General features: G+C 42.5%; 1 protein-coding gene across 1 annotated transcript in view; it reads right to left on the bottom strand.

Annotated features, from left to right (window-relative positions):
* Nucleotides 1-3,037: 3,037 nt before the first annotated feature.
* Nucleotides 3,038-11,321, bottom strand: part of COL13A1 (collagen type XIII alpha 1 chain) — a 93,616-nt gene continuing 85,332 nt past the window's right edge. The window contains exon 42 of the mRNA XM_074544453.1: nucleotides 3,038-8,595. Within this exon, the coding sequence (XP_074400554.1) occupies nucleotides 8,563-8,595 (33 nt within the window). The 3' untranslated portion in view covers nucleotides 3,038-8,562. The remainder of the gene's footprint in view (nucleotides 8,596-11,321) is intronic.

Here is an 11,321-nt window from a genome sequence, read left to right as displayed (position 1 = left end):
AGAGCAGGTAAGAGACTTCTGATCACAGCATCTGTATTTTCCAGCCATTTAGATAGAGCTATTCAAGAAAGAATTGTTCCTAACCCTCGTTTGTGCCATTCAGATGGAGCTGTGCAAGGAAGAACTGTTCCTAACCCTCATTTGTGCCATTCAGATGGAGTTCTGCAAGGAAGAACTGTTCCTAACCCTCATTTGTGCCATTCAGATGGAGTTCTGCAAGGAAGAACTGTTCCTAACCCTCATTTGTGCCATTCAGATGGAGTTCTGCAAGGAAGAACTGTTCCTAACCCTCATTTGTGCCATTTAGATGGAGTTCTGCAAGGAAGAACTGTTCCTAACCCTCATTTGTGCCATTCAGATGGAGCTGTTCAGGGAGGAACTGTTCCTAACCCTTGTTTGTGCCATTCAGATGGAGTTGTTTGGGAAGGAACTGTTCCTAACCCTCATTTGTGCCATTCAGATGGAGTTATTTAAGGGAGAACTGTTCCTAGCCCTCATTTGTGCCCTGCTGGAGTCAAGCAGAGCTTTCCCCACTCAGCAGGAGCAGGGCCTGCCCTCTCTAGGTTGTGCAAAGACCATCTGCCTGTTGCCTTTCAAGCACAAATACAATCTGTCACTTTGTCAAAATAAACAACACATCTCCCTGATCATTTCTAGCCTGCTGCCTGCCTGCCTCCCCAGCTATAGGGGAACAGCCTGTTTATGGCACTCTCATTTTGGGGCAGAAGCTGTTACAGCTCAAACATTGCAATGAATATTTCATAGCTGCAGAACCCAGAGAAAGGGCTTTGCTCTCACTGGGGCTGGCAGGCATTCAGGGCCATCCTGGCAGCACAGAAATGCCAAGTACTCCAAAAGCTCCATTTTATGTGTGTGTATATAATCCAGGGAACTCGATCAAACCAGTGTAAGCACTGCCCTGACATTAGGATAACCCAATGCACTCAAAGCTGATGTGTGTCTGTACAATGGTCATAGTGAACACCTGTAAGTTCTGCAACTAATATATATTTCTGTAATTAATTCTTTTTCCCATTTTCAGCCATTTTTAAACCCTTCCTCCATCTTTCATATTGCCTATATGCTTGTAATGCCAGTAGATTGGGTACAATGGGCTAAAGAAGCCAGAAACCCTACATCCTAACTTTCTGGAGAACTCTTTTAATAGTACTTTCTTAAATTACCCCATCCCACGTGCTTCAGAATTTAAAGTCTTTGTGTGTGTCAGATTCTGACACGTTGTTTAACGTGGGCTGATTAGCTGCAGTCACAGGTTAGCTAAAGTGTGTAAGCAAGGGGAAAGGTCTTTCTTCCCCAAACACCAACTGATTCTAAAAGTGAAATGTAGTTTATTAGCTCAGCAAAATATCAAAGATGTCTTTTCATCCTTTAAAAGAAGGTTTGAATCCTTTTTACTTATCCTTAAATGCAGCTAAGATAATGTCTTAATTATTCCTTAGCCATATAAGTAAAAATACCAATTGAATGTTTAATCACAATATTTTTTTTTTTTTGTCTAATGGAGATTTACAAACCTATCTTTCAGAAAGAAGAAAAAAAATAAGGTAACAAACCCCAGAAAATAACATTGTTTTCAGCTGAGGAATGCATTGTAGAATCCCTCTCCACAAGTCAGAAAGAGTAGCCAGAAGGGGATAGGGAAAATAGTGGGAATCATGAGCATAGAATGGCTTCTCCAAAGTCAGGATTTCTAGCTAAGGAAACTGAGGGTGGCTTGAGAAAGGACTCTCTGATGCTCTTGGCTTGGTGCTCTGTGCTTCCCAAGGAGTGCAATTTTTACATTAACTACTAAAACACCTTTGTCAGTTTCTGAGTTTGAGGAAAGCTGGATGGATAAAACCATCCATTTGTGAGTGATGCCTTTGGCCACAGATCAGTGTGGTAACCAGGCTAAAAGACAGAAAAGCCTCTATCCCTGTGCATTTCTTTAAGAAAACTACTTGCAACAATGTGCATTTACTATAGCCCAGCTTTCTGGGGCAGAAGCGACACATTCTGTGTCTGGGGACTCCTGATGTGCTGATCTGGGTTTGGCATCTGCAGAACTCTGTGGACTGTTTGAGCACCGAGTCACTCAACTCCAGATCTGCACTGAACAGATCACACTTCCCACTTGTCACCGGCTGCAAAGGGATCTTGGATCTCATTGATCACTCCTGTGCTGATAAGGATGTCTGTCCCTGTGCTGGTACACCCTCTGCTGTCCTTTGGAGCAGTGACACCTTTCCTTTCTCCTCTGGTGACACAGACAAGTTCATTTTCTCCCTGGCTCAGACCATTAAGCTCCAAGTTCTTTTCAGAGCAACTTCACAGGTAAGGACAGCACAGCCTTGCTTGTTTGTCTGCTTTCATAATTGTTCCTGAGTTTGATTTAAAACAAATTTACCTCATTAGCTATTTTTCCTGCTAACTGCATAGCCCTAAAGGAAAAAAAAAAATCTCAGCTGTGTCCAAGCCAACCTTTGGGTCTCAACCTTTGGTTTGTCTGAGGCAGGACAGAGCAAGCCTCCAGAACATTTATTTATTGAGCAAGTGCAAGATTTCACTGCTCTCCCAGGGCAGAGCAATATATACCCAGGAACCATCACTTGATTAACAAGAGTGACCTTGAAGCCTTAAGGAAAGATAAAAACCAAAGTTTCAAACACATACTCCATTCCCAGCTGGATCATCAAAACATGTTTTCCTATATAACTTTATGCATCAGTCAATGTTAAACAGCCAGATCCTTGAGGATTCTGCTTCACTCCAAGCTCACTGTCTGTACCCAGAGGAGGTCAGGAGTGAGGCACACTAATTTTACAGTGATAATAGTCTTTTTGAGGTTTCTCTCCTAAATCCATCGGCATTTCCCACCATTCCACAGTTCCCGGGCCTGCCTGGCAAACAGCAGATGGCGTGGTTGCCTCAGCACAGGAACCTAAAACCAACACCAAAGGGGAAGTGAATTCACCTGCAAGTGAATTTATGGGCTGTGATTTGCAGGTGGTGTCATTTACAAACGACACAAACCACGTGCAGGTAAACAGGCATTTTTATAAAAGGAGAAGAGAGTATGTACATCGTAGGGAACAAATGCAGACTGTACTGGAATAGCTATCTATGTATGTATTTAAGTAATAAATTAAAATAGAAACCTCACTAAAACATTGACACAAAGGAGTAAAGCTTCAACACAAAGCACAGGGAATTCATCAGATTCCTCTTGGAAAACAACAGGATGACACTTTAAATATGATGTCATGTTTAACACTACAACCACTCCCCAGCCAGAGATACTTTTCATAACCTCCTGCCTGGCTTTTTAGCCCACTTTTAGTTATCCAAAAACCCACTTCCCAGACAAAGTTCCTCCTAAAATCTCACGTATTTGTTCTCCTAATGTATATAATTAATGTAAATACCATACTAAGGTAAGGTATTTAAAACAGTAATAATACAGCTTTGCATAGCAGTTGTTATCACAATATAAACCAGCACCTCTGATAATATCAGCACTGGCTTCTTTATCTGATGAATGTGTACTCGGTGATTAAAGATAACATTCTCATCTTTTGCAAGAAGACAGAAATAATTTGAAGGTGCTACATTTAAGCAACACACTACTTTTACAAAACTCAGCTTTATTTACTACTGAGGAGTGGTTTCAGGGGGTTAAGTGTATCTCTGGTTTCCAGGACAGGGATGGTTTCATTGAAATCACTGGATTAATTAATGGAATCAGGAAATGTAACTGAAACTCAGCTCTTGTTCTGACAAAAATTCCTAAGTTATTTTTCACTCATACAGATGGAAATCATTTACCTGAATCCCTTTCCTTGTACATGTTGAGTGCTTAGTCCTTTAGTGTCTTTTTAATCTTATATTACACTGAGAAAAGATTTGCTTGAAAACCTAATAGTGGAAAAATACTTATAAATAAACACCAAATAATTACAATATTTCAATTCTGTTATGATCAGTATAACTCCTCATGGCACAGCTGTCTCTGCTTTTGTAAAATATTGCTAGGAATGGTCAACACGGAATTCAGAATTCCCAGGATTAAAAACCAAACAAATCAGCACTATTGTATTAACAAGAAAAAAGTGAAGAAAAAAAGTCAAATGCTCATTTTGGCTGAAGAAGCTCCTACTGAGGTTGAAAAGCTTGTGGGAAAGAACATCCCTTTGCTCTCTTCATTCTAGCAATTACTAAGCATGGAATTTTGTGGAAGTCCAAAAAATTCCAAGTAGCTAAACTATGTCAAAAGGAGTTGAAATAATGTCTTAGAAACAGCACAATGACAGTAAAAATTACTGCTAACACAAAAGTATACACAACACATACATGAATCAATGCCAAGTAACATTGGATATTCAATATACAGGCTGAAAAGCTCAGTGTGATAAAAAAGTGTACAAAATGTATTCAGATTTAAACATCTCAATCAATCAGTGTCTGTAAGAGAAACATAGAAACAATGTCCTGTCAAGTCTACTCACAATTCATCACTTTGCTACAGCTGCAATAAATATTCTACATCCTATGCCATCAAAGGGGAAAAATCTCTCTTGTAAAACACAAGGAAAGCAGATATGTAAGAACACAGTTGCTTCAGAAATCATTCTCCTGCAGGTCATTCACATTTGTCTGGTGTTGCTGATGAGCAGATCTTGGACAGAAAGTGTCCCAGTACCAAAGAATTTGGTGTCCAAGTGACACAAAGATGAGAAACAGCAGTGCCAATGACACAAGCATGCCAGGTGTGGGGCAGGCCATCAGGGCCGTGTTTCCTGGAGCTCTGAGGATCTGAATGCCAAGGGGGATCAATGGGACTTTCTGGAGGAGCTGAATCCCCTGGATGGGGGACGGCAGAGCATCGAGAGAAACCCCACAGCCACTGGGGATGGAAATGTGGAGAGCCCGTGACACGCACAGGCTGTCCCCTTGAACCAGGAGCTCCCTCCCACTGCTGCCCTGCTCGGCCTCTGGAGCTGCAGCACTAAAGCCTGAGAATGCCGTGGGCTCAGGCTGTGCCTCCCCTGTGCACCAGGGACAATCTCAGCCCTCTTGGGATGGGCCTGAACACAATAATGAACGTTCTGCCTCAGTTTGCCCTTCTTTAAACGTAAAGGTGAGTGAGAACAAGGAACAGCAGAGCCAAGGGAGTGCGAATGGCACAGGTCATCAATGAATGCTGAAGGACCAGACTTGGAGGGGCCTGCTTATGGTGGCCTGCACAGTCTTGCTGCCAAGCATCTCCCTCTCCTTTTCACTGACATCACCCAGAAAAGGCTGTGGAATTCACAGAGCTAACATTCTTCTTTTGGAAGGTTCAACAAAAGGGTGAAACTGCTCGGTCTGTGGCACTGCTGGTGGGCTGCAACATTAGGGTAAAAGCAAATCTTTGCAGGAGAGCAAAAGGGACGATTTACTGAAGCAACGTTTTGAAACATTACTGTGAAAAAAACAATGGAATTATCACAAAATGGAATTTCACACTCCCAGCAAACCCCCACTGGAGACAAGAGACTGACAAACAGCATACCATGGAAAGCAATAATATAAGTTGCACTCCACAAGCTCCACCATCAGTCCTCTCGTACCTGCCATTACTATCTAAGTTCCTAAGCTTTTAAACAGTAGTTCAACAAACTCATGTTTTGCAGGAAAAACAAAACTTTAGCATGTTTTTCTTGAAAAAAACCCCTGCAATATTCTAACTCCATTTAAAAAACAACAAACAAAATCATAAGAAAGCTACAAAACTACACTGCCCTGCTGCCTTTTAAACAGTAAAAGCTTTACAGTCAACTCTAAAATAAATCACAAACATCTACAACCTTAGTTCATGTTTTGTCACGATGCTCTCATCAGATGAAATGTTTACCAAAGCAGGCCTACAAGGAGGGAGGGAGGACAGCAGGAAGGGTAGATAACAGCAGGGAGTGGAAAATGATCCAAACGTGACCAACTGAGATTTTCTGCAAACGCACAAAAGAAAGCAGTTCTTTTGTCTGGATCAAAGACATCTGGAAGATATAGGGACAAAAAGAAGGGAATGGAAGAAAAAACCCAAAGTGTAAAAGAAGGGGAGACCTTCATCCAGCACAGCATTTGCACATAGGCTCAGGGTGAAGCCCAACCTAAAGCTAAGCTTGAACCCGAGTGTGCTGCTGGATTCAGAGGAGGGAAAACAACAGCAACAGACAGTGATACTTGAGCAGGTACCCTCCAAGAACTTGCCATCTTCAAATAAACGTTTTCCTCATTTAAATTTTCAGCTCTTTCTAGCCAAGCCTGCTATTCCAGGCTGTGGAAGGTTTTGCTGAAGAGGACACAGCGACTGTTGCCAGACTTCACGGCTTTCAGAGACCATTTCCCAGCGGCTGGTCCCTAACGTAGCCCTTTGGATCTTTGTAAATGTCAATGAAGCGTTGTGGAGGGAGCCTTTTGTCTGGGAGAGGTCACTGGCACCTGGTCCCTAGGTGTGGCCTTTGGGGATATGTTTGTCCCCACAAAAACGCGTTTGCCGACAGAAAGCACCTTTTCACTACTGAACTTGGGGAGAAAAAACAAGACAGGAATGTCCTTAGGACATTTTGGGTGAGGAACTTCTATGCACTTATTCCAAAAGCCCATTAAAAATACACCTAAAAGAAAACACAAGAAAACAGAATAGAGCAAACCATTTGCCCCCAAAAATCATTAACAAAAAGTAAAAGTAACATTATCAAACTATATATATAACGGTTTTCATTAAAAAAATAAGGAAAAATGCACACCCTACTGCCTGCAGTTCTGGTCAGGTTCTCCCTCCGCCCACCCCAAAAAGTAAAAATAAAAAAAAAAAAAAACAAATGAAATAAATTAATGTTTCCACCAGCCTGGTTCTCAACTGAAACAACTTCTTTCCCCACCTCTATTTCCTGAACACAGCTATTAGAAACCTCATTTAAAATAAAATCTGCAATTCTTCAGATGAACATGAAAGTAGGACTTTTCCCCCAGTCTTGCAAACCTGGACTTATTTTAACAGTAGACTTTCTGTGCATTGGAGAGAGGAGATGGGTGTCAGGTACACGGGTCCTTATCAGAAGATCAGAGTGATTCCACTCGTGCTGACAAAGAGTGCTTGAATCTGGGATTGCTCTGGGTTAATGGCATCCCTTTGAGCTTGAACTCAGCACTTTCTCCCCAGCTGTAATGTGAATTGCTTAGCACTTGGATCTGTCTAATGATTGAGATAATATCACTCATTAGCTCTAATGACAATGGCCCTAGCTCACCCAAGTATTTCAATATGTAAATGACATCCTTTAGGCCAGCAGGGAATCACTCCCTCCAAGTTAAATACGTGGTTTAGTTCTTGGGCAAACGGGATTCCCAATGCACCCAAGCAAAGTAGAGGTGTTTGTCACGTTCAAAAGATAGGAACTTATTTTAAATTTGGGGTTTTTTAAAATAAATTGCAAGAGCTGTGGTGGAAAGATACTTGAGCTTACGTGCTAACCTTCAGCAGTGGGGGCTGAGTAAAGGATGCCAGGTTTGCATGGCAGCTAGCAGAAAGTATCCAGGTTTGTATATTCTGCCCTTCAGGCTGAGAAACGTCCTCTGAACCCCTCAGCACTTTGCCAAATCATTATTGCCCTTTAGTGAACATCTTAAAACATGTAACAGTGGAATTGAACCTTTGTAATCCTTCTTTTCCATCTGGACGTACATCTGTGGAGATGTACCCACAAAAGGGCCTTTATGGGCCAGCAGAAAACATTTCTGAGGGCTCCAGACAAAGTACATCCAGAGGGTGCAGTGGAGACCAAAGCACAAGTACAGGAAGCAAAGGAATTAGTCAGTAAAGCCAGACTTTTTCCACACTCCATATTTTTCTCTTCTTGACAACACATTTCATGCCTTCAGAATCCAGTATGGTTTTAGAAAACCCAAACAAACCAATGTCATTTCCTTATAATTAAATGGGAGAAGAAAGTTTGTGATGAAAAGGTTAAAGACGGAATCATCAATGACACAGGTGGAAGCGTGTCACCTGGTAACCAGAAATGGTAGCAAAAAGTGTTATCACATCCTCTCTGAGCAGCACTCTGAACTGAGCACAGTTCTGGGGTTTCTCTGCTTTTCTAAAGATCAATCTTCAAGAAGGATTTCTTTCTTGGATCAAAGGATCCCCTCCCAGAAATATTGTCTATGTCTTGCACTCATTTATGCAGCTGCTGCTGGAAAATGAGCCTAACTCTTCATCCGAAGAGTCTGACCACAATAGTGGAGTGAAGTGAAAATGACCAAAGAAAAAGAAAATAAATGGTGCCATTCTCAACCCCTGCCACTGGCCTCTGGGAGAAACCAGAAAGCAAAGCAGAAAGTGCTGGCACGCCGATCTCCTGCAGACCCAGCATCTGGGCACACATTCCTGGTGCCCTGCTGAGGAACTCTTCCCAAGCTCCAGGGAGGCAACTTGAAAACATCTCCAGCAAATCTTCAGGAAGGTCCTCCTTCTCCTTTCCCTCTGCTGCCATTTCCCAAGCTTCTGCACCCTCAGACTCACTTTCTGGCTATCAGCCAAGGAGTTTGACCCTTGAAGTGGCAGACAAAAGGTTTCACATGAAAACAGACAGGCACAATGGACAGGAACCCACAGCAACAGCAGCCTGCTTACAGGTTTTAGTAGGGACAGAGCCTGAAACAGATTGCCACACTCAGGGCGGTGCAAACCCAGCTGCCCTGCTTGGGTTTCTTTTGGCATGTAAGGAGCTTAGGTCTGGCAAGAGCTGCAGGTCAGTGCAGCACCACTGATTTGAGCTCTCTTGTCTATCCCCAGGGGCTGCTGAGATTGTGTCAGTACTGGGGCTGTGGAACAGCAATCCAAAATGGTTATCTGGTACTTCAGTTAAGAACCCAGGCTATAATCTGCCACAGCCACATGGAACATTTGTCACCATTTCCCCAACCTTTAAATGAGTGGATACCTTACACATTTTCCCCGTGGTAGGTAAGTCTTTGCTGACCTAAGTCAGGTACTATCAAGAGTTCTGGCAATTTCAATTCAAGCTCCCTTACACCTCCCTCTTTCTCACAAATAGAGGGGTCAAAACACAGCCCAAGAAATAAAACAAGTGCAGCATCACCCTGAGAGTCCTTAACCTTTCAGGAGCTGTGTCAGGACAAGGTGGGAGATGTGTACTTGCTTTGCTCTTGGATCAGATAAAAACAACCAACAGCAATCCCATGCAGTGCAATCACAAAAACCAGCTACACAGAGCAAAGGGAACAGGAAGCACTAGCAGCTTCTCCTAGGGATCTCTGTATTTTTAAGGACTAAGAATAGCCAAGATTTGTAGAAGGAACTGAAGCATTCAGACATCCTACCTTCAAGATGAAGATCAGAGCAGGAACTCACTGCTGCTGCTCCAACCTTCCAAACCCAAAGCACAAGAGCTACACCTGGCTGAGTCTTTAGTAACTGCTTTAACAGGTGTGCAATTAAAACACAATTGGCCCATTAGCTGTTCCAATTAGCTTCACAGCTGCAAAGCCTTCAAACAGGGAGCTGGGGCTCATATTAACAACATCTATTACTGAGAAAACCAGGGAGAATCCCTCAGTGCTCTCTGGTCTATTTTCTTTCTGTGCCGTTTCAGCTCCAGCACACCAAGCATCTCATGAAAACATCATGCATGGAAACGTTTCATCCCAAGGACAATGTTGGCTTGAGAACAAATGGTTGTAAATACCATGAATTAGTTTAGGTCGAAAGTTGCAAGGAGTTTCCTAACTGTGAGGGCACTGGAGTCGGAACAGCCTGCAGGGCAGGGAGGGAAAGGAGGAAAGGACACAGGGCAGTGGAAAACTCCCTGTTTTCAGATGAAATTCAGTAAATTTCTGAAAGGCCGAGTGACAGATGGATTGCAACAGTCAGAGGCAGGGCTGGGATCCTTGGGCAGGCCCCAGCAGCTCTTTCCCTGGGTACAAGGGAACTACATCCCCTACTCTGTCATTTTATTGTGATGGTGCTAAAAGGCTGCTTGGAATCCTCTGGAAAATTACCTGATAACAGTTTGTGAAGAGATGAACAGGTGAATATAGGGAGCAGGACTTGAGTGGATCAGTCTCGCTAATAAATCACCACTTGTGCTTCTCCTCTGGGATCATTAAACACTGGCAGCTTCCCCTGAGACTCCTGCACTGCCTTTTTCCCCTCTCTGAAGGGCCAAGGCAAGTGGATGCGTTTTAGGGAACAGATTTAGGCTCCCACCTTTCCCCTCACACCCTAAGCAAAGCACACTGTTATGCTCACTTTTAGCCTGGTAGTATTTTCCTCTCTGCATAGTTTAGACTTGAGACCTCAACAAAGGTAGGTCAGGAAGGATAATTAAGATGCGCATATGCAAATGAAAATTACACACTCTGCAAATTTGCATGCGACCTTTGGTTAACATTTTAAAAAGCCACATGGATTGATTTTACAAACATTTGTTAGGATATCAAGGTATGCTGTGTTATGCTTAATTTGAAATAAGGCTTTAATTAAGCTGTTTGAAAGTCTACAATTTAGAAAGGGATGAGAATTTCTTGCCAACCAGGGCTCCTTGTCATCAGGGTTATTCCAGATCATGGGAGGATAATTGTAAATCATGGTGTCTCTACATTCCCAGTGCACAGGGACCACTAGGAGGTTTTTCAGCAACACTTTAACTCATCACAACAGAAGTGTTAATATTTCACTTTAATAAAAAATACATAATATTTTGAAATATTCTTGAATTATCCAGCTTGAAAAATGAAAATGACCTTTAAATCTATACAGGGCAGTTCCTTTGGGCACTTTAAATGCAATAATTTATTAAAGTTCCTATATTCATCATGTGTGCACAAATATCATGTAAATATTACAGCTGTACTCCATGACAAAACAAGCGTAATGCAGACATAGAATCATACAGAGAACTGACAAATGGGGAAAAAGGGAGATCTAGTATTTTCTGTACAAAAAAATATGCCACTTTTTGATAATTTGTAAAAATGCATAACTTTTGGCATTTCAGAGAAGAACACCGTATAAAAATAAATATTCTATGTACAGTAACACACACAGGTCAGTCCAGGGTTAGAATCATCACTGCAAAAGAAAACATAAACAAGTGTTAGTGACAGCTCACAGGGGCAAGGACGCTGTTAGGGAAGCTGGCTCTGGGCTGTCCAGGAGGAAAAGCAGCTCTGATGGATCTCATCAGGGATCCTTTTCCACCTTTCCTGAATGTGGGTCAGACCCTGGGGAGTGCAGGGGGGGTCTGAGAGAACCC

The sequence above is a fragment of the Zonotrichia albicollis genome, chromosome 7 (genome assembly GCF_047830755.1).
Source record: "Zonotrichia albicollis isolate bZonAlb1 chromosome 7, bZonAlb1.hap1, whole genome shotgun sequence".
Lineage (NCBI taxonomy): Eukaryota > Metazoa > Chordata > Aves > Passeriformes > Passerellidae > Zonotrichia > Zonotrichia albicollis.
Note: the sequence above shows the minus strand (reverse complement) of the source record. Positions and strands in the feature narration are given on the sequence as shown.